At 47.2% G+C, this 26,920-nt stretch overlaps 1 protein-coding gene across 3 annotated transcripts in view; it reads left to right on the forward strand.

The window, feature by feature from the left end:
• Positions 1-26,920, forward strand: part of VPS8 (VPS8 subunit of CORVET complex) — a 2,529,257-nt gene that overhangs the window by 1,315,091 nt on the left and 1,187,246 nt on the right. For all 3 annotated transcript variants that reach the window (XM_069615741.1, XM_069615740.1, XM_069615739.1), the window contains exon 27: positions 16,980-17,051. In XM_069615741.1, the coding sequence (XP_069471842.1) occupies positions 16,980-17,051 (72 nt within the window). The remainder of the gene's footprint in view (positions 1-16,979; positions 17,052-26,920) is intronic.

Consider the following 26,920-nt stretch of genomic DNA (forward strand, 5'->3'; position numbering starts at 1 on the left):
GTCCACGCGAGAAATAATAAGTTGTTTCATGGCATGAAAAGAGAAATAGGGGCTAGCATGACGGATGTTGAAAAGTGCATAATGACAAGAACGAGCAATAGGACGAGAGAGAAGGATACAAAATAATGCCCAAGTTACTCACGGATGATGAAAAATGAAGAGAAGATGGAGGAAAAGAGAGAGAGAGACAGACTGGGAAGACTAAGAGGAATAGTGGATGCAGGAAAGAACAGAACCTCAGTTTTAGAAGGGTTGAGATGAAGAAAATGAGAAGACATCCAGTTTTGAACAGCAAAAAGACAGTATGAAGCAATAGAGTGCAAAGCAAGAGATAAAGGAGAAAGAGATCTGAGTGTCATCTGTGTACAGATGAAAAGAAAGATTGAATGAAGAGATATGAGCAGAGAGAGGACCAGTATAAAGAGATAAAAGAGGACCAAGTACAGAGCCTTGGAGAACGCCCTATAAGAGCGGGAGCGAAGGAGAAGTGTCCGGACCAGTTAACAGAGCAGGACCGTTGAGAAAGATAAGAGCGGAACCATTCAAGAACAGATCCCGAAATGCACAAGGTAGAAAGAGAAGATATAAGGAGAGAGTGATCAACAGTAGCAAACATCACAGACAAGTCAAGGAGAATAAGAACAGAGGAGAGCTTGGAGTGATGATCAGATAGGAGAAAGTTAGAGACATGTAAAAGAGCAGTCTCTGTAGCGCGAGAGGGACAAAAGCCAGATTGAAGAGGCAGGAGAAGGGAGTGAAGATTTAGATAACTGGTTACCTGAGCATAGGCAGCCCGTTCAAGAATTTTAGAAAGAAATTACCGAAATGGGATAGGCCAGAGGTTGTCGGGAATAGATGAGGTAAGAGTAGGTTTTTTTCAGGATAGGAAGAATAAGTGCCTGCTTAAAGGTAGAAGGGAAAGCAAGAGTTTGCACAGGAGGAATTGAGAGATGTAAGATAAGGAAGGAGATGAGCATAGACCTGAGGGCTAATGGAAGAGGATCAGAAGGAGAAACAGTGGGGTGAGCACGAGCTAGAATAGCCAAAGTATCGGAATCAGCAATAGGAGAGAATGAAGAGAGTGTGAAGGTAAGACAGGAAAGGAAGAAGAGGAATGAGTAATAGAGGAAGTAAAAGCTGAGCAGAGATTTGCCACTTCAGATGTAAAGTCATTTGTTATGTCAGAGGAGGTGAGAGACGAAAACGCAGATGGATCAGACGCTTTAGGAGAATATTGTGAAGAAGTTGATCAAGACGACGAGGGGGATGGGATAGAGAGAGTGTGAGTTCTGAAAAATGCATTTTTTTGTGGCAAGTAAAGCAGAGTCAAAGGAAGTGTGTAAAGTTGAAAGTGCAAGAAGGTCGGAATGGGATTGAGAGTTTTTCCATTGCTGTTTAGCTTTACACAAACTGCGGCGCAGGGAGACAAGGTCTGGAGAATTCCAGGGTTGTGGAGTTAAATGAGTGAGAGAAAAGAGGCGCAGAGGAGAGACTGAGTCAAGCCCAGATAGCGCAGAGAAATACAAAGTACTAGTAGCCATATCAAGAGAATGGGAAGAGAAGATGGAAATTGAAGGAAGAGAGGAGTGCAAGGAAGAAAAATAAATTGCAGAGTCAAATGAAGAGAGATTACGACGAGTAAAGATAGCTGAGGAAGAAGAAGAAATAGGCAGTGTGGGGCGGAGGAATAAGTAAATGATCAGATGCATAAATGGGAGAGGAAGACAAGGGAGAGGGAGAAGGAAGTGATGAAAAAAATAGATTGAGGCAGGAACCAGACTGATGAGAAGGGGGGAGGGAAGAAGATGCAAATGATAGGAATCAGTAAGGGAAACCAGCAGAGGGAAAGACGAGTTAGAGGAGGGGAGATTGAAGTCCCCAAGAAGAAGAAGAAGAAGGAGGCAAGGAAGATGGGAGAAGCTAGGATAAGAGGAGATCGAGATGTTCAAGAAATTCAGTAGCTAGACCAGGACAACGATATACAACAAGAAGCAAAACAGGAAAAGGATTAGAAAAGGAAGAAACATGGGCTTGGGGGCCCTAGAGAGCCCGCAGCCAGGATGGCCGCATTTCTCTAACCTCTGCATTCGACCCGCCGGGAGGGGAGATTACTGATACACCCAGAGGGCACAATTCTGGACCCTGACCGATGGACACGTGGATAAGGGGGTCGGCACAAAGTGGCCCAAATCTGGCTCTGCGAGAGATCCTGAAGAGCCAGAAAGTAAAGGAGGAGCGGTGTGGAAACAGCGGCCTGGAGGGACCGATCGGCACCAGCAGAGGGACTTAGCGCTGGCAGCAATGGGTGCCCTCGCGTGAGGAGCTGGGCGAGCCCCACCACAATTAGAGGAGGAGACCAGCTGGCGGATCCCTGTAGTGGGGCTGCTGAGCCGGGGGGACCCCCCATTGAGGAAAATAGAGCGGCCCTGCATGCGCCTCGACGGAGGCGCAACGGACCCCAGCATGCGGGTGTCAGCCTGAGGGCGCTGTGAGCGGCCAGAGATGGAGGGCAGCCATAGTCGGTGGCTGGCCGGCAGGGGTGAGTACACACCCATCTCAGGAGGCACCGAGGCAGGGGGTTCCGCGGCTCCTGTGACTGCAGAGGTTCCGGGCAGAGTGCGAAGGGCAAGCCACCACGGCGTAACAAAGAGAGGGAAGCCCTGCCGAAGAGGAGCAGCTTCCGCAGAAGGGAGGAGGGAACCTATCGGGCCAGTGCCAGCAGAAATGTTTACCCAGCCCGGCAACGTACAGAAGCTGGGAAGAGTTGCCTCAAGAGGGAGCCCAGCCTGGCCCTGAAGGGAAAACACACGCAGGGTGAGAGAACGCTACATCTGCTAGAACCCCTAGGACATTAACGCCAGGGTCACTAGAGGCAGATGTGTACCCTCCAAAACAGCCGATACTTAATATCCTGATCTGCGTGGGTGAGAGCACCTAAGAGTGTGAAGGCCCTCAGGTTGATCACACTGTGGGAACCAGACTTTGGGCTAATAAGAAGCCTCCATAGACTGCTGGTGTGACCTTGGGCTCCACGTGAGGCAGCCCATGGACTCCTGCTTGGGCTGGGGGCACCAAGGTGTGAACACTGGGAATGAATCAAGGGGATCACAAACAGGGACTCCTCCTTTGGGTCATTGATAGCAGCAGAGACAGACAGTCGGCAGAGATCTCGGCCCAGGGGAGTGCAGAGGGGCGCCGCTTCCGTCTTATTTCATAATCAGCAAAGGAGTGGCCCCGGGCCCAACTGAGGGGGGCACGACCGGTGAGTGCCCAGGAGAAGGGTCAGGAGAGCGAGGTACATGGCTAAAGGCAACAAACGGCAGTCCCGCTTGACCTTTTCTCAGACGGAAGGGCTACTTAAAGGCTGTGAGAAGATGTTGCTGTCTCGGGACAGCACAGAGAAAACGCTCCTTTCGGCCCAGGAGTAGTCATCTTCGAACTCGAATGGGGACGGTTGGCAGTCAGAACTGGGCCTAGTGCTGGCAGAGATGAGAACTGGCTTTTTTGCGTAAATCAATCCTAAACTGGATGGGATGGCATACAAGGTTGACGGGATGCAGGAGCGCATTGAGAAAGAAAACGGGCGGATATATGAACTTGAGCACCGCGTGGGGACACTGGAGGACACTAGTGGTGAGGTGATGCAGGCGATACGGGAGCTGCAGAGAGAAGTGAAGATGGTCAAGGACAAGAACAAAGATCTTTAGGCGAGATCACAGAGAAACAACATCCTGGCGGTGGGGGTTCCATAAATTGATCCTGCAGCAGAATATGGAGGTGTTTATGGAAAACTTCATCAAGGAGGTACTGCAGGATCCCCCATTGTCCACTCAATTCCTGGGCGAGAGAGCGCATCAGGTGTCAGACTGCTCCTATACCGGGACAGAATCTGCGCCTGATAATTGCAGGCCTGCTAAATTACAGGGACCGAGATACTGTACTCCGAAGGGCCAGGGAATTCGGGAGACCTCACGTACAGGAACACCAGGGTCTCCTTTTACCCGTACTTCACCCCGTCTGTGCAGAAGGCCCGCCTCTCCTTTCTTGCGGCAAAGAGAGAACTTCGAGATCGTGGCATACAATATGCCATGCAGTACCCGTCCAAGCTAAGGGTCCAGCATGGAGATCAATCACACTTCTTTACAGACCTGGGAGCGGTGCCCGGTTTTCTAGATGCTTCCAAAGCAGCCTGCTTGGCCAGAATAATAGTGTCTGCTGACTAAGGGAGGATGTTGGAAGTGCTTTTGCAGTGGTCACGAGATGTACTGGGCCAGCCCCTAGTTGAAAGTGGGTAATGGTGTCCAAAACGTCAATATTCCCCGATGGGTATCCAGTATGTGTGGTAAACATGTAACAAATATGTCCTGATGCATACCAAGATTAAGCTAAGTGATCTCCCCCCGAGGTCCAGGGTGTGGAGAGGTCACTTGGTAACTCAGTTGTTGTGGGTAGCTGGGTTTGGGGGGTTGTCACTGCAAGTTGGGGGTGGGCAGTGGGGGTGGGTAGGTTTGGGGATGGTGGAGTGGGGAGGGCAGGGGGGAGTTGTAGGGATTGTTGGGATCTAGTAGTAAAGATTATTCACATCGCGTAGAGCTGGTAAACGGCCAAGGTATGTCTTATGGGAGGATGCGGGCAAGACAGGCATATTCAAGCAATGTAAGCGCTGGAAGATGTGTGAAGGGTGCTCCGTCTGGAGGAGAGAGAGTACTCGTTCCACTCGACAGTACATGGGACCTCCTTGTGGTTAGATTACATACTAGCAAGCCCCCACCTCATCCACTGGACAATCAACTGCATTCTCCTCCCTAGAATGCTGTCCGACCACTCGCCGGTTCTCTGGTCGCTGAGTCCGGAAAGGGTAGGTAGTATCCCGTCCCTTTTGGAGATTCAAGCCCGCTGCAATGTCAGACATAGCATTTAAAAGTGAAGTACATGACTTGATTAAGTCATATTTTCATGAGAATTTAGGTTCAGTTTCGGACAGGAGTACTGTATGGGAGGTGTTTAAGATTGTGCTGCGGGACAGGTGCCTGTCCTTGGAACTCGGTGTGTTAAAACTGATACGCAGACAGCTGAACGAAACAGAAGCGGAAATTAAAGTACCAGAAGTGAAAGTAGACACGGGAGGTGGGTTTGGGCCCCTATTAAATTGAAGGAAGAATTATACTGCTTTAATGACCTGGCGGATCATGAGGTTAAGTACCTGGCGCTCCCGGCAATAGCTCGTGGGTACGGTGAAGAAGGAAGGCCAGGTAAACTTCTGGCAGCAATGATTAGGCACCAGAGAGGAAATACAGATATAGCAAAGGTGTGGACACTGGAGGGGGAGGTGGTGGTAAGCTCGGAGGATATAGCGGACACCTTTCACCGATTCTAAAGGAACTTATATGCATCAAATTGGTCGATGCCTATGGGGGAAATGGAGGAATATATACGGGCCCTCCCAATGCTGAGAGAAGAGGCAGTAGAATCAGTAGAATCACTGTCGGTACACATCACAATCAACGAGGTCCTCCTGGCAATTCGTGCCCTGCCCTCTTCCAAGGTACGGATGGGATCACGGCTGAGTTCTATAAGGTGTGGGGACCCGAGATGTCGCAACATATGCTATCGATGTGGGAGGAGAGTATGAAGATGGGACGGCTCCCCACGACAATGCGAGAAGGTGTGATAACGTTGATTCTGAAACCGGACAAGAACCCTCTGGAATGTTCATCGTAGCGCCCTATATTGCTGCTGAATCGTGACACAAAAATCTTTGCCAAGATACTGGCGGATCGCCTTCTCCCGCACATCTCCCACATAATACATGTAGACCAGTCAGGCTTTATCCCAGGGAGATGGACCTCGTCAAACCAGCGTAGGCTATTTGCGATTCTAGCCCAGATCGACCCCGAGGTGCAAGCTGCGGTGACCCTGCTCGACATGGAAAAAGCATTTCACTCAATCGAGTGGAGTTATCTGTTTGAGGTATTGCGCCAGTTGGGAGTCCCGAAATATTACCTCTAGGCGGTCAGGCTGCTATATTCTGGAGCGAACGCCCGAAAAGGAGTTGGAGGCATGAGGTCCCGGGCCTTTGCATTGGGAAGAGGGACCAGGAAAGGGTGTCCACTCTCACCCTTGCTTTTTGCTGCGGCGACAGAGGTGATGGTGGCCCGACAGAGGAAATACCATGGGGCTAGGGCCCTGGCTTTGGGTGATACTAGGGAACTAGTGTTGCTGTATCCAGACAATGCCATTTTATATTTTAAAGACCCCCCCAACTAATTTGGGGCCTCTGTCGTGTGAGGTTGAGAGATTCGGAGAGGCCTCGGGTCTAAGGCTGAATAGGGGCAAATCTACATTATTCCCACTGAACGAGGCCACAAGCAAACCTCCAAATACTTAGGGATATAGATGGGAGCAGCAGGGGGGGGGTCACATACCTGGGGGTGCGGGTCACTAGAAATGCCCAGACACTATTAGCAGACAACCATGTCATGTAAAATAGCTACACACCCTGAAGGCGAAGGTGGAAAGGTGGTGTGGGCTCCCCCTCTCGTCGTTGGGCAGAATTGCAGTAGCTAAGATGGTGGTGATTCCCAAACTGCTATACATTTTCCAGAACATCACAGAATGGCCGGGGGTTGGATATTTTGCAGAGGTGAAGGCTCAGTTGGTTAAGCTGGCATGGCATCTGTGAAACTCACATATTAGTTGGGATACTTTAACCCTCCCCTGGGACAGGGGGGGTGCGGGGCCCCCGATGTGGAATTATATTTCCTGGCGTCTCAGTTATATTTTGCTTCACGGTGGATGCCGGGTTGCAGTATTTTAGAATGAGAGCAGCTCTCTGGGAGTGCTCACCCTCGTTTCCGGAGATGCCGCAAGTTACCCCGTTGTTGCATTTCATGGTGTGCTTGTCGGGTAGCAGGGGGGTGGTCTCTTCATTGTACAAACTGATTCAGCAAGGCTCTCCTCAGGAACCCCTAAAATGCAGACAGAAATGGGAGGGGGGATGCTGGGACTTCCTTCATGGATAAACATTGGGCGAAGCGATGTGAAAACACGCACAGCGGGGCTTTCAGCACCATGGTACAGTGGATCCAGCTTAAAACACTGCACAGAGTGCATCTGACGTTGGGCCCGTATGCATCAGTTTGATAACACCAGGTCGGCCTGCTGTCTGAGATGCAATTATGAACCGGCTGACTTCCTACACACGTTGTGGGCCTGAAATAGTCTGAAACCTTTCTGGGAGGAGGTGGGGAAATGTATCTCAGAGATGTTGGGGCAGACTATCTCTGGTGACCTACTGTGCTGCATGTTTGGCTCGGCTCCGGGTCTGCCTAAACAGTACCGGAAACCACTCACGACAAGCATGATAGTCGCCTGGCGATGTATGTTGATGAAATGGACTAGTCCATCCCTGCCAGGGATAAAGTTGTGGGTAAAAGACTTAACATGGCTAAGTGACACTGACAAGGAGTATGCAGACCCATGTGGGCTGCAGAATAGACCCAAGAACATCTGGAGCCCCTTCTCAGCCTACCCATTAGCCCACAGTCCTGAATCGGACTTATAGGAGGGGTGCATGAAATGGGGGGATTAATGGTTGACATAGTCTGAATGCTTCCCAAGTATGTGAGTGGCAGGCTACAGTACCAATGACTCTCCTCTTTGGGCTGTGAGCGGTTTTAATTGGATTGGTGGCAGCTTTGCTAATACAGTGCCCTGTCTGAATGCAGTATAACTCAATGGCCTGATGTTGTACCTCAACTTTACATTGTATGGTAAAATGTTATGTGACCTGAATCACCAATAAAGTTTTTTTTTTTTTTTTTAAAGGAAGAAACATGACATTCAAATGAAGTAAAGATTGGGAGACTAGAAGGAGGAGGTAGAAGAGTCCTAGAGGAATTATAGAGAGTTCCAGTGTCCCGTGTTGGAGAGAGATCTTTCAATAGGCTAATTTCCCAAACCTAGTGAGTCCCCCAGCAGCTTTGCTGGATTTTTGGGGTTTGTTTTTTTTCTCCTGCTAAGAGTGAGACTCTTTTCCTCCCACTCTTAGACATGATTTGAGGTGCTTTTTGACTTAGTATGTGTTCATGGGCTATGGGGAAACCTCTTTCTACTCCATAGGGCATCATCTGTTTTTGTATGTGTGTTACACAGCACCCTCAGTGCAGTAACACAGGGGTGTCATAGTGACTCCCCAACATAGACTCCATACCCTGGGACTGACTACTGTCTCCCAGAGCATGTAAAGTCACCATTGACTTTACTAGTCCTAAATTGTGAACAGAACCAGTACACAGCATCATATTGTGGAAGTACTGGTAGGGGTAATTCGATTGCCCCTGGGTCTGTTTCCAAGGGGGCACTGTGCAGTCCCCCCTTGTCGAGTTTCTGGCTGGTGGCAGTGGTTACCATGCAAAATATTCCTTCGGAATATTCTCTATGGGATTTTCCCATTGATTTTAAACGCACCACTTTTGGTGCAATGTTAAAGATACTGCTGCTTTATTTAATATTAAATCCACAGTTGGGTCTTTTTGCCAGAACTTGGTTCCAAAATGGCGTTTGTGTCTGTCTCTGTAACTCTGACCAAGGTCGAGCCCTTTGTTCCACTATTTTGGCGGGCTTCTCCACAGAAGCCCTCCAAAAGGTGCTACTCTGTCTGGGTTCCATAGGAGGGGTGGAGGGGGGATTTGGCACCCTGGACTGAGTTGCCGTAGCAACTCAAGTCGCACTCTTCTCTGATTGGCCCAGTGGTGAGCCGCCCGGCTCACTTAGCATGTGTGATTGACAGCTAGGCTGATGAATGGGGGTTTTTCTGCATAAAAGCAGAGCCTTTGGGACTGGAACTTCAGAAGTCGCCACAGGACCTAAGAATCCGAAGAGGGAAGAAGCTGAGCCATCTACAACGACGACACCACCGGTGAAGCCCTGCTGCAACAAACTCACCACTTTCCCAACAACAAGAGAAGATCTTCTGCTGGACGAGTCTTCTCCCCCTGAGCTGGTGGGACCAACCAGTTCGTCTCTTTCGCCTTCCAAAGACGTCTCTTGGTCGAATCGCCCGTGCCAAGCACCCCGGCGGCCGGATAGCCAAGCTTCACCACTTTGACTGCTAATAAAAGGACCCCTTTTATTCTCTCTTAAGGTACTGTGTCCTACCTGGCCTCCCTTTCTACAGATTGCTAAAGGTGACCCTTAAATCCTTGGCTTTCTACACTGGGTTGGCCCCAGACCTTCTAACTTTGTTTCTTGAACTAAACCAACACTCTGAACACTCTGCAAAGACTTTTAGTGCAACTTAAACTGTGTGATCCTGGGCATATTTCGCTTTGCTCCATTTAAAGTGGGCCTGGCCTATGAACTTTGACTCTACAGTATATTCTGCCTTTATTCCCTTGCTCTGACTCTTAAAAAGTGTTGGGACTGTATTATTCTTATGCTCTGCCTTTTTCTCTCCCTCTAACCAAACTATTGGAGTGACATCTTAGTTAAGCGCTCACATCTGTCTTAACAAATAGTGGTGTTTCAACTCTGACTTGTCTAATAGCTATTAAGGGAGGTGTGTATACTTTACCTGACTGTGTTTTAACCCGCTTTTGATTTAGAGTGCTAGTGTATTGCCTAAAGTGTGTTATACATAAATAACTCTATACTTTTGATACAAAGCTCTGGTCAGTGTTTGTTTGCTCTACTGTGTTGTTAGCCCTATTGTGTATACTCTACATACTGCCTTACTCTTCTTGAGAGAAGTCTGACTGCTCAGCCACATCTACCAGGTAAATCTGGGTGGTGCAGACTGCTACCAATTGGGTTTACTGCTTACTCCTGTGGTCTTCATCTTTTTGCAGTGTTCCCTAAGGGAACTGCACAGGATTCTGCCTAACATCCCGCCAGGCCTACATGGGCGAGGACTGTGGAAGAACGAGGTGGAAGCAGTATGAAAGGAGGCTGGAATAAAAGAATTGTCAGGGGTAATCTAGGTTTCGGTTAAGCAGTGAAAATGAAAATTATTCTGAAAAAATAAGTCAAGGATAGAATGAGATTTGTTGGAAACTGATCTAGCATTAAGACCAAAATTGTACTGGGGAGAGCATCATAAGTGATTAGAATGGTCATGTAACCTCCACACTCTTTCCTCGCTCTCCTCTTCTGGACTCTCAGACATGTCCTCACCCAACTAACCCACCCCAGACAACTCCCAAACTGCTCTTTAAATATCCCAACCACTCCCTGAATTGGCCAACTTCCCATGACCAATCAATGTACCTTTCTGGAGATAGTGAGGGAAGGGCAGGGGAGACTTCTTAAAGGCTTCTAAGCTCTGCCCCCTTTTCCGTGGCCCTGTCGTGTTTCTGGCATGTAAAGCCCCGCAACTTGGCCTTCCTTTATAAAGTAAGTATTTCCCCCGTGGGCTAGTGGGTTATGGCCACGCTTGAGGCCTTTGTTTATAAATCATCCCTGGTGGTGTAGGGTTGGTTCCTCCTGGTGCATGGACTCCAGCAGCTGCTGGAGCTGCTCTCCCCTCCTGGATGCTGCGGCAGCTTGCGGCTCTCCGGCAGTGTTCCTTGTGTAGCCGGCTCTGCTCCCTCCTCCATGTAGGCAGCCACATCCTCCTCCGCCGTACTGGCGTCCTGCTGGCCTCCGTGGCTGATTGGCCGGTCACTCTGCAGGGCTAGTTTGAGCAGCCTGGTGCAGCGCTGGGGTGGCCATCCGCTCCTTGGTTTACCGACGTGGAGCTGCCCCATGTCTGCCGGCTAGTCCCGCTGCTCTCTGCTGCTGCTCTTGTGCCACCATCACAACAGGTTTGGGGAGGGGCCCGATGCAGGCACCGTTCGAGGTCATGCTTCCTCCCTCCCCTGACGGGGCTGAAACTATGGCACTGTCACAGTAGTTAACTGAACGTTACATGAACTTTTATCTAACTTCTGATAACGCTTTAATAATCATAACTACTGGCACTGCTACTCTCTGCATAAACTTACCTGACGGAAGTATATGCTTTGGAATTGGTGACTTCTGGGCACAAGGCCCCAAACCCTCTTAGGGTTCGACTGTATTAGAATTAGGAAGCTGTTTTGTGTGCATCTTTATGCATCTGAATTACCTGTGTTGCACTAATCATGAATCAAATGCTGATCTAACTCTCCTAAGGGCGAATGTATATGTCTATTTAACAATAATAATATTTGCCTGGTATTTTTTCTGCTTAGTATGTAAAAAAAGTGCTAATAAATCCTTGTATTTGTATATAATTATCGATCTAACTGGAATTACTGGTGTTGCTCTGTGTGGACTCATTGTTGCCGTAGACCACTTTCACACTCTTCCTGAGACTAAGCCTTGACTGCTCCGCTACCTCACCTTGATTGGGTTTGGCTAACCTCTCAGCGTCTCCCCTGTTCAACATAATAGTGGCCTCTGAAAACCTTCCCACCAGGGTTTATTTGGAAATCCATCTTAACGCATGGTATTAGACATATTTCCGTTGGGATAATAGCCTTCAAAGAAGTGGGGGATGGTGACAGGAGTCACAAGGTATTTTCTGTGAATTTTGCATGAAAGCCAAAAAGGGTACAGGTGGAGGGTCAGAGGCACCAGATGGTATAGGCTGTATGATGTTTGCTCTGCTCCGCACCCTCTGTGCTACTTGTCTATGGAGACAGTTAATCTGGTTTGAAATGTCCCAAGGGGTCAGTACGAAATCATAACAAACAATGAAGATTTTCCAGGCTTACAGCGCAGGCCAGTCTTGATTCTATTAAAGATAAGGAGGCGAGCATTATGCTTTACTACTTTATTACTGCTCCTTACAGCAATTCAATTTAAACACATATTGCTCAAAACAAAACTCGGGGTAACATAGTTTTGAAACTGAGGTAAAAATGTCTTTAGAACTACAAATCCCCATAATCCTCTGGAATCAGGTAGTCCTATTCAGTCCATTTCATCCAATCAGGCTTAACCCATGGCTATAACAGGGGCCCTTGCTGATCCCAATTCCTCTTTCTTTGGCGATCAACCAATGTAAATCCTCGAAATCCAACAGTCAACTTGAACTAACGGAAGAGAACTTGTAAAGTCCATCTTTGCCAGCTTCTTTGCTCTCAGATGGCAAAGAGAACGTCGTTCCACAACTTAACATTTCTCTTATCTGTACTTCTACTCAGGTCGCCTTTTGGTCTTCTCCTGGAAAGAATGGAGACGTGATCATAAGGGTGGGTCTTTCATTAACATACATCTTAATACATTCCAAGGTATGTTCATGCCCCACAAGGGTGGGATATAATGCTTGCCTCCTTGTCTTTAATAGAATCAAGACTGGCCTGCGCTGTAAGCCTGGACAATCTTTATTCTAAGGCAAGACAGAGGCGAGCATTATGCTTGTTCAAAGCTATTAATCACTCTATTAGCTATCTGTGAGACAGGCTTAAAACGGAGACTCTTAAAAGGACATTCATTAGACCAGTCGGCTGATTTCATGATGTCCTGCAAGGACACGCCTGTTGCAAATGCTCTAGATGCCATTGCTCCCCTTGCTGAGTGCGCGCCAAATTGAGATAAATCCACTCCTGCCCAGTGTATCACCTCTCTAACCCATCTCGCAATGGTGACTGTTGCTACTGCATGAAAAGGCTTTCTACTCGCAATTAACGGCTGGGTGACCCCACTAGGCCTCAACCCTGCCGTGGCAGCTTCATACTCCTTAATGCATTGCGCTACGCACAACTTAGTATTATCTGGAAAATAAGGATATGAAATAATTGTAGAATCCGATTTGGTCCTATTCGCTACATTAAATGCTACTCCTTCTGGGTAGAAGATCTTCCTATCTATTTCCAGAGCTTTCACTTCTGAAACTCTTCTACAAGCAATAAGACTTAAGAGCATGGCTAACTTTCCTGATAACTGGGATCGTGAGTGGTCTTTATTATCTATCCTCCAACTGTAAAACCTGGGCATCTGGGCATTGAGCCTAGTGGCAAATAGATCTATCTTGAAGGGTTCCCCAGAGTCGCTGAATCCGGGTGGAGATGCATGGGAGTAGTATCCGGTCGCTGGAGTCTACCAGATATCTCGAATTCCAGTCCGCTACTACATTCTGAGCCCCTGGTGGATATTCTGCTGATAGTTGACCACAAAAGTGATGGGTGGAAGGTTTCGAATGAATCTAAACCACTGGCAATTGCTCTGGGCAACCTTCCACACCACCTTTTTTTAGCCCATCTGCGCCATTGCAAAAGGGGACCAGCCATGTGCAAATCCGCCACCGAAGGTAGCAGCCCAGCCCCAACTGCTAGGCCAGGTCCCCTCTGCACAGAAAACCAAGCAACCCCAGACATGTTTCGGCCTTGTTGGACCTCCTCAGTGAGGTGCAGCCTGGTTCCCTGTGGCGCAGCGAGCAAGGGACCTACGTCTGGGCATACCCTCTCTCACAAGGAGAAACAAACTGACCACAAAAGTGATGGGATATTCTGCTGATACAGAGATCTGCTGACGTAAACAGTGATGCCAAAAATCCTTTGCCAACTCTGCTAACATCCTGGAGGATGTGCCTCCCAGCTTGTTTATATATCGGACCGCTGAAATGTTGTCCATCTTGAGAAGGACACAATTGGCTCGATCTCTGGTAAATGCTCTCACGGCAAAGGAACCTGCTAAAAGATCCAGACAGTTTATGTAAAGTTGCAGCTCTTCCTGCGACCATTTTCCCCCCAGTTTCCAAATCTCTGCAGCTAGCTCCCCAGCCTGCTCTGCTGGCGTCCGATTCTATTACTAGGTCTGTGGTGTCTCCGAAGATTGCCCTGCCGTTCCAGGCTTCCATATTTCACAACCACCAATGAAGTTCTGTAATGGCTTCTTGGTCTAGGGTAGCGAGTTGGTGGTAACCCAGTCCTCCTCTGAGGTGTCTGATTTTCAGCCTCTGAAGGCCCCTATAGTGCAATGGGCCCGGGAAGATCGCCTGTATCGAGGCTGCGAGGAGACCCACAATACGAGCTAGATTGCGAAGCGAAATAACTTTCTTCTCTATCACCTTAGTTCTTTCCATATCGCTCGCACTTTCTGAGCTGGTAATTCTAGTGAGGCTTTCTTTCTATCCATCACAAAGCCTAGAAATTATTTTCTTTGAAAGGGTCTGAGTTTATGACAAAGCCGAGGGAGGCCACCAATTTTCAGACCCATGCTGCTTGGTCTCGTAGCAGTGCGGCGTTCTGTCCTAAAATCAGTATATCGTCAAGGTATATTATTATCCTTATCCCTCTTTCGCGAATGAACGCTGCTACTGGGTGCATAGCTTGGTGAAGGCCCATGGACCGGATGCTAGGCCAAAGGGAAGGCATGTGAACCTCCATATTTCCGCGTCCCATCTGAAGCAGAGATGCTTTCGATGTTCCGCTGCTATTGGAATGGTCAGATAGGCGTCTTTGAGATCCAAGCGGGCGAGCCAATCTCCTGTCCTGAGTAGGTACGGCAGAAGGTGAATACCTTCCATTTTGAAATGTCGGTAAACTACCTATTCATTCAAACCTTTCAGATGTATCACCGGTCTGACCTTTTCCCCTATGTGGACCAGGAACATATTGCTGATGCAGCCTGGCCCCTCCTGAACTTCCCGTTCTATGGCTCCCTTGTCTGCTAGACTGCGTAACTGGCTGGTGAGCTGCACTTGTTCGCTCTGCGCTGTGATTAACAGGGCTGGTTCCCGAGTCTGAGAGGGCGAGCCTACAAATTCTAGGCGCATGCCTGATACTGCTTGCAAAACCCAGGTGTCGCTGGACAAATCGCGCCATGCTTGCAAAAAGCAGATTGTTCTGCCCCCTACTTTGTAGGTTGCTGGTACAGTATTAGCCGCCTGGTGTGCTCTGCTGCCTGAAGGCTCCCCTCCCCCTTCTGTTTCTGGGGTAACGGCTTCTCGCTGGGAAAAAGTTGTCTTGCTGGCGATTCTCCCAGTATTGGGCTCTTGGTCCCTGGGGTCTCTTGTGCGTGGTGAAGCGACCGGACGCTCGACACCTTTGTCACCCGGTCCCGGCAAAAACCAGAGTGGGGAATATCCTCCTCATTGAACTTTGCGCTTTCTCCAGGGCGCGGAGTATGTCCCGACAAACTGGTTCACCTCTTTGGCGAAAGCGTCTCCAAACCGCATGCCTTTCACTCCTTCTCCCGATTTGTACGAGGAGAGGTCGCTGAGTTTGCTGTCGATTTTCAACAGTACTCCTCTTCTCCTCTCTGAAGAAAGTGCACAATTAGCATTCCCTAGCAAGCATACTGCCCGCTGGGCCGAATTTTCTAGCGCTCGAGGGTCCACAGGTGTGTTCGTGTCTATGGCTCTCTCCGCTAAATCCATGATTTTTGAGAGCGGGCCACAGAGGTCCAAGAGTTTATCCTGGCAGCCTCGCCATGCTCTGTCCACCCCTTTCCGAAAATCTATGGATAATTTAGTGACAAAGGTCATCATTTTCGGGTCGAGATCCGGGGTGTTGGTAACTTTGCCCGGCAGCTCAGGTCTAGGGCACTCTGTCCTCATTTTAGATCTTACTTCTCTAGCAAGAGGTTTTCTTATGTTCGGCGTCATGTAAAGCGCAACTCTGTGTGAGGGCACCCAGTCTGTATATTTTGGATGCCTTATCGCTTCCGGATCAAACATATCTCCAAGGCTTTCCTCCTCAGGAGGCTGTCCCGATATATTGGGTTGTTGAGGGGGTTCCTCTTCATCCCGCTCTCCTCATCCGGAGTGTACCCGGCATCTTCTTCTTCCCCTTAATTGTACACCCCATGGGTTAAGCCTGATTGGATGAAATGGACTGAATAGGACTACCTGATCCCAGAGGATTATGGGGATTTGGAGGTCTAAAGACATTTTTACCTCAGTTTCAAAACTGTTACCCCGAGTTTTGTTTTGAGCAAACCGTGTTACCAAGTTTAAAAAAAAAAGAGTAAAATATGTGTTTAAATTCAATTGCTGTAAGGAGCAGTAATAAAGAGGTAAAGCATAATGCTCGTCTCCGTCTTGCCATAGAATTGTGGATGCTTTTATCATCAACATATAGGTGTCCTCCACCTTGTGGTCTGAGTATGTCTCAGAGAAGAGGAGTAACATTCATTTTGTCTGAGGTACTCCGTTCTTGGTGGAAAACATGCCTGTTGTTCTTAATTGTGATTCTATGTGTTTGTGGTGGGCTAGTGTCACTTCCTATCTATCAGCAATAACGGATGGTATTCATTTTCTACCGCTTTGGCATCTCGTTAAAGTAAAAACACTTTCCCCTACTATGCAACTGCTGAGACTATAGTCCACCTATCTTTTTCTATTCGCTACCTCCCTTTGGTACATAGGTTTGGCTAGAAGGGGAAACTTATCCAATGTTAGGCCCATGTAATATACAGTGCATAGCACAGGGCTGTGGGTCATAACTGTTTAGTTAGGCTTAATAGTAACTAAAAAAGCAGAGCTGGCACCTAGCCTTACCTGTTAATTTCTGCTGCTGAGCAGCAAGACCTGTGTTGAGAGGTGGGTTGGGGGTGGGGGGGGGGGTAATCAGGTGATTTTTTCTGTGTAGATGGAGGTGTGAACTTTTGTTTCTTGGGATTTTATTAGACATAGGCTTGATCGAAGCACACTTGCTGTTGTGATTTTTAAGTGGAAGCATAAAAAGATCCAAATATTCACTACCAACGTCGAAGTGTTTCCATTGCAGTGCCTTTGTTTTAAACGTCAACAGAAAACATGCACATCCTTTCCCTGACATTGTCTTTTACTATATGATCATGTTGCTTTTACTAGCATATTAGATTTGTTTTGGATGTTGATATATATATATATATATATATATATATATATATATATATATATATATATATATATATATATATATATATACACACACATCTGCCCCAAGAAGAATGAGCATGTAAGTAGGCTGCCATTTTCTTTGAAGTATTTTGATAATCTTGTACAATCTATTATTTCTTTTTAAATTCAGACTTTTGAAGATTTTAAGAATGACAAGCAAGCTGTGGAATATCAGCAAAGGATCGTGGACATTTTACTGAAGGTGACGAAAAAGAGGATATACTACTGCTTTCTGACCAATGTTTTATAACTTATATTAAAATAGTTTAACCTATTTTTACTATGATACTTTATAATTGATGAAAAACATGTGCCAAACTACATATTGTCGCTTTAGAACAAAACACATTCTTACATTTGAATTCAGCAATATTTATTTTATTTATTGAGTATTTGTATGGTGCCTTTAATCAAAAAGATGTTTCCGGGCGGAGGGCTACTGCAAGCTATGCTTTGAACTACTTGTTGTATTATTCACTTTAATTCGTTTTCATCTTAAAAGCTCCTCAGTCCTTTGGTCGGACTGAATGATTTTCTCTCTGCTAACCTAATGTTTCTAACCCTTTTGTTCTTCACTAGTAGTCCCTCTTCTGGGTCTTTTGTTCTCCCTTTGTTCCCCATTCTAATTTATTTCTTCCCCTTTCAGTCCATTTGTCCTTTGCCTTTTACATCCTGGGGCTCTTTAACCTTTGTCCCGTTTCTTCTGCGCCCCTCCTCCTACTGTCTTATATTCTGTGTGTTAATGTAGTATTCCAGAAGTACTGCATGCTCTAGGCTGCAAATTGGTGTAAGGGTCAGATGGCCATGGGCCTTGAGGCTGTTCGGATGTCTCACAATTGCTTTCCAAATAACCTATTTATTTATGTATTTGTTTATTTATTTGAATACTTCTGTAAAGGTGCCACATGCCCGAAGGCTTCAGAGTGCTCACTTAAATACACTTCCCTATACCTGCCTCAATACTGCATTACTACAGACTGGTGAAATGTATTTGATGTGGAGGTAAACCTGTTGTACCGCAGCTTTCGCTCAGTAGGGAGACATTCTGGTGCAGGAGCCTATATTGAGACCTCTATGGTGATGCATGCTATTAATCAAGTTGAAATATCTGTGGGTAAAATGTGATGAATCCTATGGAGTCCTCACGAAAACCATACCGAAAGTCACCTCTCAGGTGGCCAGGGAAAGGCAGACGCTTTCTGATCCTGATCCGGACCCTGAGGCAGTGTTAGCCGGGAGGATCACCTGGGAGGAGCAGGGTCCCAGGGAAACAGGAGGACTTCATGGGATGAGACGCAGTATGTGTCTACCTCCAGGAAGGGGATTTCATTAATGCCAGTACATGTAATGGCATGTTGCCAAAGAGACCAGGTATTTCCTAAAGGTAATTATGACAATGTCAGTGAAGATAATTGTAACCAGTCATGTATCAGGGGTGCGAAAGGCTCATACCAAAATTATAACACTCCCAGACATAGGAAATCCCATGAGTCTCAGCAAAAGCTTGCAGAGAGGTCTTTAAGAACGATCAACCTGAAGCTGGAAATTTTGCAATCCTCCTGTAAAAACCAAATGTATCTTTTTATCCCTGTGATACTCCTTTGAGGAATATGCTTAAGGAGAAAAAGGATCTTGGTGGAGAAAATATTAAAAGAACTGACTTTTGTGGTAGGGACTTCAAGTGCCAGCATTCCCATAGTACTCGGACGAAGAAGAGGGCTGCAGAGAGCAGACCAATAGGATTAATGACCCATACCTGAGGATGGCTGAGAGGCATAAAAGGCTCCCCTCGTGTGCAGGCCATTAGATCAAGGTGGAAAAAGGCAAGGCGGCCAAAGCAGCAGGAGAGCAGTAGTAGTAGTAGCAGTGGGTGGATGAGTATTGCACTCTTCACGAAGCAGCATAAGAAATTGTGTAAGAGCCAGGATGCCAGGACCAGAGTGACAAGAGAAGCTGATGCCGGTCCATACAGGGTAGTGTGGGCTCGATATTTCGTCTGCAGCGCACCTGTTTGTGACTTTCTCCAGCATTCAGCGGAGGCTGACAAGGACCGGATTGCTGGGGCAGCCACAAGGGCTCTGAGATGCGGGAAGCTGTGCAGGAGAGGTTGCCCGGCCGTGCCGCAGAACTGAACGAGGCGATCCGGGAGCAGCGAGGTACACGGATGCACACCACCAGTGAGCTCACTGTTATTTCGTGCCTGAATCCAGACTCACTATTGAATACCGAACTAATGTGAAACAAAGTACTGAATTTGACATATACCAAGGTGATGTAAACCAAAGCAGTTGGCAGAGAGAGACTCCAAAGATCCCATCTGAAGGAGGGATTGCTATCAGTTGGTGATAACATCCAACCTGACAAAGGGGCAATATCTCAAGATGGGAACCCAAACCATCATTGCCAAAGCCAAACGGGACACATACTAAGGCAATTGACGATTACCTAAGTCAAAAGAAGATAACTGAACATAAGAGTTTATGAGGAATATTGCCCAGATGTAGAGAATGTTTAAATCCACATTGCCAAAGAAGAGTGTAGAAGAGGAAGCATTATAATAAGCAGTTGGTTAATAATACAAAGGTGGAACAAGATTGGCAGGAGGGATGCTCTTCTGATAAGAGGTTCAGGAAGAAGGAAGCATTGCCTGTCTTGCTTTGGCAAACACTTAGGTGTAGTAAATAGGACCAGTGTGATTCTTGTGTCCCCTGAAGAGAATAATAAAATCTAATGTTGTGAAGCAGTAGACATTGTTAAAACCTTTGAAGTTGACATTTACCACAGAAGTACTTAGTATAGTAGTTGAGCTTGGCAAGGGAGTATACCAAGTCTTTGAACTTTGTGCCAATTGGTTCTGTTGAGGCAGGAGAGTATACCCGTACAGTGAACTGCAGTAGTTTATCTTGACTGGTAGGAGAGTATACAAGACTGAGAACATTGGTAACCATTAGTTCTGTTCTGGCAAGAATACACTGAAACAAAGTGTTGCAGAGGTGGTAAACCTGGCATGAGAGTAAAGCAGGTAGAAGCTCATAAAGTACCATGTTGAGGTCAAGCTTATGACGAAGTGGTATCAAAACATACTGACAAAGACATTTATTTTGTAATTAATGAAGCTATGAATTATTCATTGTTGATGACAAGAAGCTGTCTCAAGACCTGGAATACAAGTGAAAAAAGGAAAGCTTTGTTAAAACAATTGTGAACCCTCCTTGGAATCTAAGAACTGAATTGGAACTTTGTGTTATGATACAGGATTTCCTTATCCCTTTTGAACATTTAAGGAATGACATGCTTGAATCTGGGGTGGGGAATTCACCCAGATTGTCAGAAGAAGTAGCTATTGTGTTGTGACCTATATTGTTTTGTTTGTTTGTTGTTAAACTGCCATATGCTTTCCTATTGATTTGGTGTATATACAAGTGTGAGGGACAGAAACCTTTTATTAGAGTGTTTTCCTTCAGTTTATTTTAGGAAGGGAAATCCTCATCAGGGTAGGGATAGTGAGTTGTTTATCCAACCTTTTGATTTAATAAAATGGCATTTGTAGAAAAATGTTTACAAAGTTGTCCGCCTCACATTTCTGACCCCTCACAAAAAGGTAGCTGGCAGCTGTGAGACTGAACTAAGCAGGAGTAGAGCAACGTCCCTTTTCGAATTCAGGATTGGCGATGACTGACACGCATTTGTAAATAACCACCACTGAGGGAGTTTGATAGTAGCAAGCAGCAGTGAAACTGGTTAAGCAGAGATGGAGCATTGTACCATTGTATGCTAGGAGTGAGTAGATCAACATGCAAGTATTTATAGCTTCTACTGTCATGCAGTTTTGCATTGTGATCCGTATTAGAGAATTAGCTGTATTGTAGGTGACATTTCAATGGATTGCATTCTCCCACAGATTCCTCATCTTCATAGTTATCCAGCATCAGCTGCTCAGAAGTTTTTTTGACAGGGGGCATAGTGTTGCTCGATATCGTCGACCACTCTCGTATATGGCCTCATCACTCCTCTACAATGGATGTGACGCTGATTGCTGTATCAAAGGAATTCACAACGCTCTCAGTTACTTTTTTCTGTGCGTTCAGCAAACTATTCGGAACGCACTCGTTTTTTCTAATTGAAATAATTCAAACTCATCTCAGTATGTCGGGGCATAAACCGTCTGCATTTAAATGCTGCAAAGACTGTAACTCTAAATGTCCCTCACTATCTGTGTCTGGTGACTTGGTATTGGTCATGATATGGAGCAATGTGATTCTTTTCTGGAGGTGAAGTAACGTTCAACAAAACTGGCACTCGACAAACCAGCATCAAAGTCCCTGGCAAAATCGCTTCCAAGGTCGTCAGAACATGACACTGAGGGTCCTACTCCCGAGAAACATTAAGCAGTATGTTACCACAAGAAGTCCAAGAAAAATGTGCACTTGCGTAGCGAATCTCTCCACTCCTCATTGTCGCACAAAAATCATACCCAGCTGAAGGGCATGTCTAGGGAGGGAATGGGAGGACTTAAAGAATCAAATGTTCAAAGTCTTTGGAAAGGCCTCGGCTTGTATGGCTTCAGCCTCGACGCTGCAGGTGGATTCTGATCCAACTGTGCCTGGTCCGACCAGCACGGAGGCAGCCAAGGGAGGTCGAATGCCCTCAAGCAAGACACTAAAGGAGAAAAGTATTCCTGCACTGATACTGTCGGCAGCCCCCTTGGGCCAAGAAGCCCCTCGGCCGGTGGAAGGTCTGCAAGATCGGAACTTTATGCCAGACACTAGATTCATGTTCTTCGACTCGATGCGGTCGATTTTTGACATAGCAGGAGACCCAATTCCCTTCATGTTGGAACAGATGGGTGGTGCACTGTTCCCATTGCCAGATTTTATGGCAGGCCAGGTTGGGTTCTACAACTGACGGAGGGCCTCTACGATGCAAGTGGTTTGGATAAAAACCCTGACGTCGACTATCGCAAGACATTCGAGAAGGTTGTCGTGGCATTAGGGCTCAGCGTATCAATGAAACCGATGTTGCAGTAAAAACTTAATGACACCTTGACTAAGGACCGCAGACTGAGAGGGCTTTGCCGTCTAGTGCTTCCATATTGTTACATCCGGGCCCTTGGCATGTAACCTCTCCACTGATAGGGAGTCGAGAAAAGTCAATGCCTTGGCAAAGAAAGTTTTCACCTCGGGACCACCATGTAACCCGAACAGCCAGTCTTCAGTGCAGCTCCCAGTTCCTGTTTGCCCATGAGAGACAATGCCAGGCCTCAAAACCTACCAGCAACGACAAGGCAAGTATTACTTCCACTGTTAGAGCTACTGTTTTCCATAGACCTGATAATACTCTGCTTTTGCTACTCCACGCATACACTTCACGATTGTAACTCTTAAATTGACTCTTGTATTGCATCTAGCCGTGATTTTAATTTTAGTCTTGTATTGCATCTAGCTGTGATTTTGATTATAGCCTTGTATTGCATTTAGCTGTGATGGATAAGATTTGGTCTAGCTGTACACATAATGTCTCTCCTGTTTCACATACTTCGCACAGCACCTCTACCATTAGATGCAGCTATGCCCCACGATAAATTTGGTCTATCTGTACACATAATGCCTCTCCTGCTTCACATACATTGCACAGCAACTCTACCATTAGAATGCAGCTATACCCCACAGTAAAATTCGGTCAAACTGCACACACAATACCTCGCTCCATACTCTCCAAAATACGTGTCTACACCCATCCACTTGCCTGCTCAATATGGGTGACCAGAAGGGACTTGGCCACCACTACCTACCGTACGGGCTAAAATACACACACATATCTATAAGTCTGATGAATTTCCCATACCTGGACAAAGGACCCCAGAGGGCATTCGACCTAGTGTGTTGAGATCATACAGGCCTTGCAAATTCTTCTGCAGACTAGTTCCTACATTTGCATTCTCGACCTTAGAGAAATGCACGTGCCCCGTGGTGACAGGTGACAAAATATTTACCGGTACTTTCTGTAAAATGGTGCATGTCACCATAAATATACTGCATATTTGGTGCAATGCTGCCACCCAAAGGCCAGCCATACACAGTGAAACCTTTATTTGCAATTTACTGCAAACAAAGTTTGCTGGATCGGGCAGCAAAACTTGCAATGGACCTACCGCCCTCCAAGGCACTGGCGCGGTCGACCATTTCGAACTGGAAGGGCCTACCACAGAGAAGGAAGATAGACTTCGATGGAAGGCCAAGAACCGGTCCCATTGCAGGATCCACTCATCCTCATCTACCTCTCATAAGAAGAGGACATGCTACTGACACCGGCGCAAATCGAACTCTTCTTCCGAATGCGATAAGTCGTCGGTAGGGCCAGTGTCCAGATCTGAATGGGAGGACTTTTACTCCCAGATGCTAGAGATGTCCAAGAAAGCGGCTGTGGATTCGGGCGAGCCCCGATAGAGCAGGCACCGGTAGCTCCAGTGGTGCCTGGTGACTCTAGCCCCAGAGCAAAACCAAGTTCGCCATTGGTGTTGGCGGAGCCTTTGGGCTCGACGCCGAGCAAAACTGTACCTTCGACCCCAGGATCTTCCCGCGCACTGCCAACGCGATTATCTTGATGCGCCATCGTCGCCTAGGACCCTGTCTGTGCCGACCACCAAACCATAGAAGTCGACTTCCAAACAGTCAAAGTCGACGGCTATTGAGTGGTCTTTCCCATCAAAATCAAGATTTGATTTTTTTCAGCACTATGGCAGACATCTTCAGCGCTGATAATGAAGGTGACGTCGCTCCCATTTACTCGGGGGCTGATGGCACTGACTATTTTGTCGACCAAGCAGTCCTGATAGCTTTGGCTGAGGGGATTGCACAATGCTAGCGGGCTGGATACGTCTCCCGACTTCGAAATGCAGCACGCCCATCCCTATGCCCATACCAATGCAAAATGTAGGGCACTTGTTGATAGTTGTGGATACCATGGGGTGAAATACTCAAGCTAAGCCTATCCAAGGTTATGACCTTACAGACATTCTCGATAAGGGACCTGCCACAGAAAGAGCTATGCCTTTCAATCCGGCTATCGCCGATCCCATTGCCACCTTATGGCAGCATCCTTGTACCTATCCGCTGGTCAATTAAGACCTTACAAAGGAATATAGGCCAGCAAGAGGAGATTCATTTCTCTTGTCTCACCCTACACCGGAAGTATTGGTCGTACAGGCAGCCACAGTGCCCACCAGGCCCGCCACTTCTACATCTAATTTGCCAATCGACAGACATCGCAAGAAAGTGGATGCCCTAGCGAAGAAAATATTTTCCTCTGGAAGCATGGCTTTAAAAGCAACTGTCTCCTGTCACTTTGCAAAGTACTCCTTTGGCTTGTATAAGGCAGTTGAGCAGGTGGCCCAGTACAACCCTGAGGGGAGATGCGGGAGGGTTTCCTGCAGTTGGTGGATGACAGAAAGGAGTTGGCCTGACAGTCTTTGCAGACTGGCCTGGATGTGGCAGACTGTTGGACGGTAATGGACTTGGCTATGGTTCTCAGAAGGCAGGTCTACCTCCACTCCTCAGGGTTCTTTCCCAACGTCCAGAATACACTTCTCAATATTGATTTGATGGGGAGAATCTCTTCGGCCCGAAGACCGATGGCTCTTTGTAAAAGTTCAAGGAGTCCAGGTTTGTCGTAAAGTCGCTCAGCCTAGCTGTGAAGTAGCCGGCCAAACATGCCTTTTAATTTCTCTTGTAGGGGGTAGAGGCTACAGGTGCTACCTCCCCTATGGCAGGAGGGCTCAGCTCCCGCCAGGCAGGGGCAGAGGCGTTTCCCGTGCTCCAGAAGGGGCACGGGGGCTTCTAGAGTCCAGCAGACTACGTCAGCAGCGGCTCCGACCTCAAAGCTGCTTTGATTTCTCCTCCCACGACTCCTCGGTTGGAGGACGGTTGATATGCCTTCTTCAATTCCCATCATTTCGTGGGTTCTCAGTAGGTTTAGGAGGTTCCGAGCAACCCTAAAATTGATCGCCCCGGATTGGGCGAGGAGAACATGTGTCAAGTTCTGCACTCACTTACCTGCGGATACGGGTTGCAGAGCACTCTGCGCGGCGTCACCGCTCAGTCATGGGCAGTTGGTGGTTGTAGCCGCGGTGACGCTGGTGGACTTTTTCTGCTTCCCTAGTCCCAGGGAGACCCCGAAGGCACCGCGATTATTCAGGACGTACAAAAATACATACCAATTATGACACAATTGAACATATAATCATAAGAACCTCACCGAAATAGCAGCTAAGAATAATCTCACAGTTAATTAAAAAGTGTGCATAAACTCATTTCAGGGCAGTATACTTACAGTAGTTTCCTGAGAGAAGTGCTGTTTTCAAATATGTGAGTAAGGACCAGTCCACACGTGGTGAGTCCCCCTTGTCCCCTCCACCCCCATGCTGCCAACACAGCCCTTAGGGGGATACAGTAAAACCCTGCCCTAGATACGAGTATGCGATCGGCCGGGAACTCCGCCCGTAGCAAATAGCGCTGGACACCCGGTACATGATTGTCATTAACGCACGGTTCTTTGGCTTCAGTATTTCTAAACTTTCGCTATCCATTCTCACAGATTCATAGCAGCAGGCAGTCCATCAATTTGTCTTGCGCTGAGAGAGCATATTACATGGTGGGTACAGGTCGCCCTCAGCTGTTTCTTGGTGTGGGACAGCCATGGGACTTTACCTCCCGAGTCCTTGTCTATCAGTAAGATTATCAATTTGTGGGTGAGTGCTGCTTTACCATTAACCCATAGCCTGATCCAATGCAAATCTGGCTGCAGGGAGACCATATCCCTGATTGGTGTACAACCCAATTTCCATTTGTACTCCAAAATTGGAAGCCCTCTGTCTCCCCTTCCAACAAACCATCACCGCCGGCATTTACCACCAGATCCAGCCCCTCCATAAAGTCGGCGTAGTCCGAGATATGGGCCTGCAGAGCTCTTGGTGTACGGGCCATCAAAACAGAATCGTCTACATACACTAGGACTGGTAAAGGCCGGCTACCCATTTTGGTACGTCTGGAGAAGATTTTAGGATGTGCTTGTGGAGACCATTTATATATAGACAAAAATGTAGGGGCGCCAGAACGCATCCCTGGCATACCCCCAGTTCAACTGGAAAAAAACCTTTACAGTGCCCATTCGTACCACTCCTGACACATGCCTGTGTGGAGCCATGCAACCTGGCCAGAAGGTTTACCAGGGACCCCGGGCAATTCATGGACTTGAGCATATCCCACAGCTTGGCACGATTGACTTTGTCAAATGCCGTGCTCAGATCCATGAATGCCAAATAAACGGGCTCCTCTTTCAAATAGAGTGAATGTGCCATTACCAAATAGAGGTTGAGTAACTGCTCGGCTGTTCCCAACCCTGGTCGAAATCCTAGCTGGACCAGAGAGAGGACCCCACTACTCACAACCCAGTCCTTTAGTCGGGCCAAAATGGCACAACCTAGTATTTTGAACATGGAATCCAAGAGTGATATGGGTCTGTGAAGCAGGGGAAGCCCAAGATCCCTTCTTATATATTGACTGGATAACCGCCATGGACCATTTTATTTATTTATTTTTACATTTGTATAGCGCTCAGGCAGCCCTTGAGCATCGCAGCGCTGTTACTTGTGCAGAACTTAGTTACAGTTACATATCATAATTTGTGGCTTAATTAGTTACATATCATAATACATTGTATATTTTCTTACAGGTATAATTCCAGGCTAGAGGGGTGTAGTGAGAGGTTATCAAACAAAGATCCATGTTTTTACAGCTTTTTGGAATGCTAAATGAGAATTTTCATCTCGTACGGGTGGTGGAAGGGCATTCCAGTGTTTGGGCTGCTAGGTAGGGGAAGCTGGCACCTCCTGTTTGGGCTCTCTTGATTTTGGGTAATGTTAGCACGTTTAAGTAGAGTGTTCTGGTTGGTCTTGTGGATGTAGAGAGGTGTATTCTTGCAGAGAGGTATGGAGCGGCAGTTTGGTGGATACACTTGTGGGTCAGGGCTAGAGCCTTAAAGAGTACTCGTTCTTTGATTGGAACCAGTGAGCTT

The sequence above is a fragment of the Ambystoma mexicanum genome, chromosome 9, assembly GCF_040938575.1.
Source record: "Ambystoma mexicanum isolate Mex_15411 chromosome 9, UKY_AmexF1_1, whole genome shotgun sequence".
NCBI classification, from domain to species: domain Eukaryota; kingdom Metazoa; phylum Chordata; class Amphibia; order Caudata; family Ambystomatidae; genus Ambystoma; species Ambystoma mexicanum.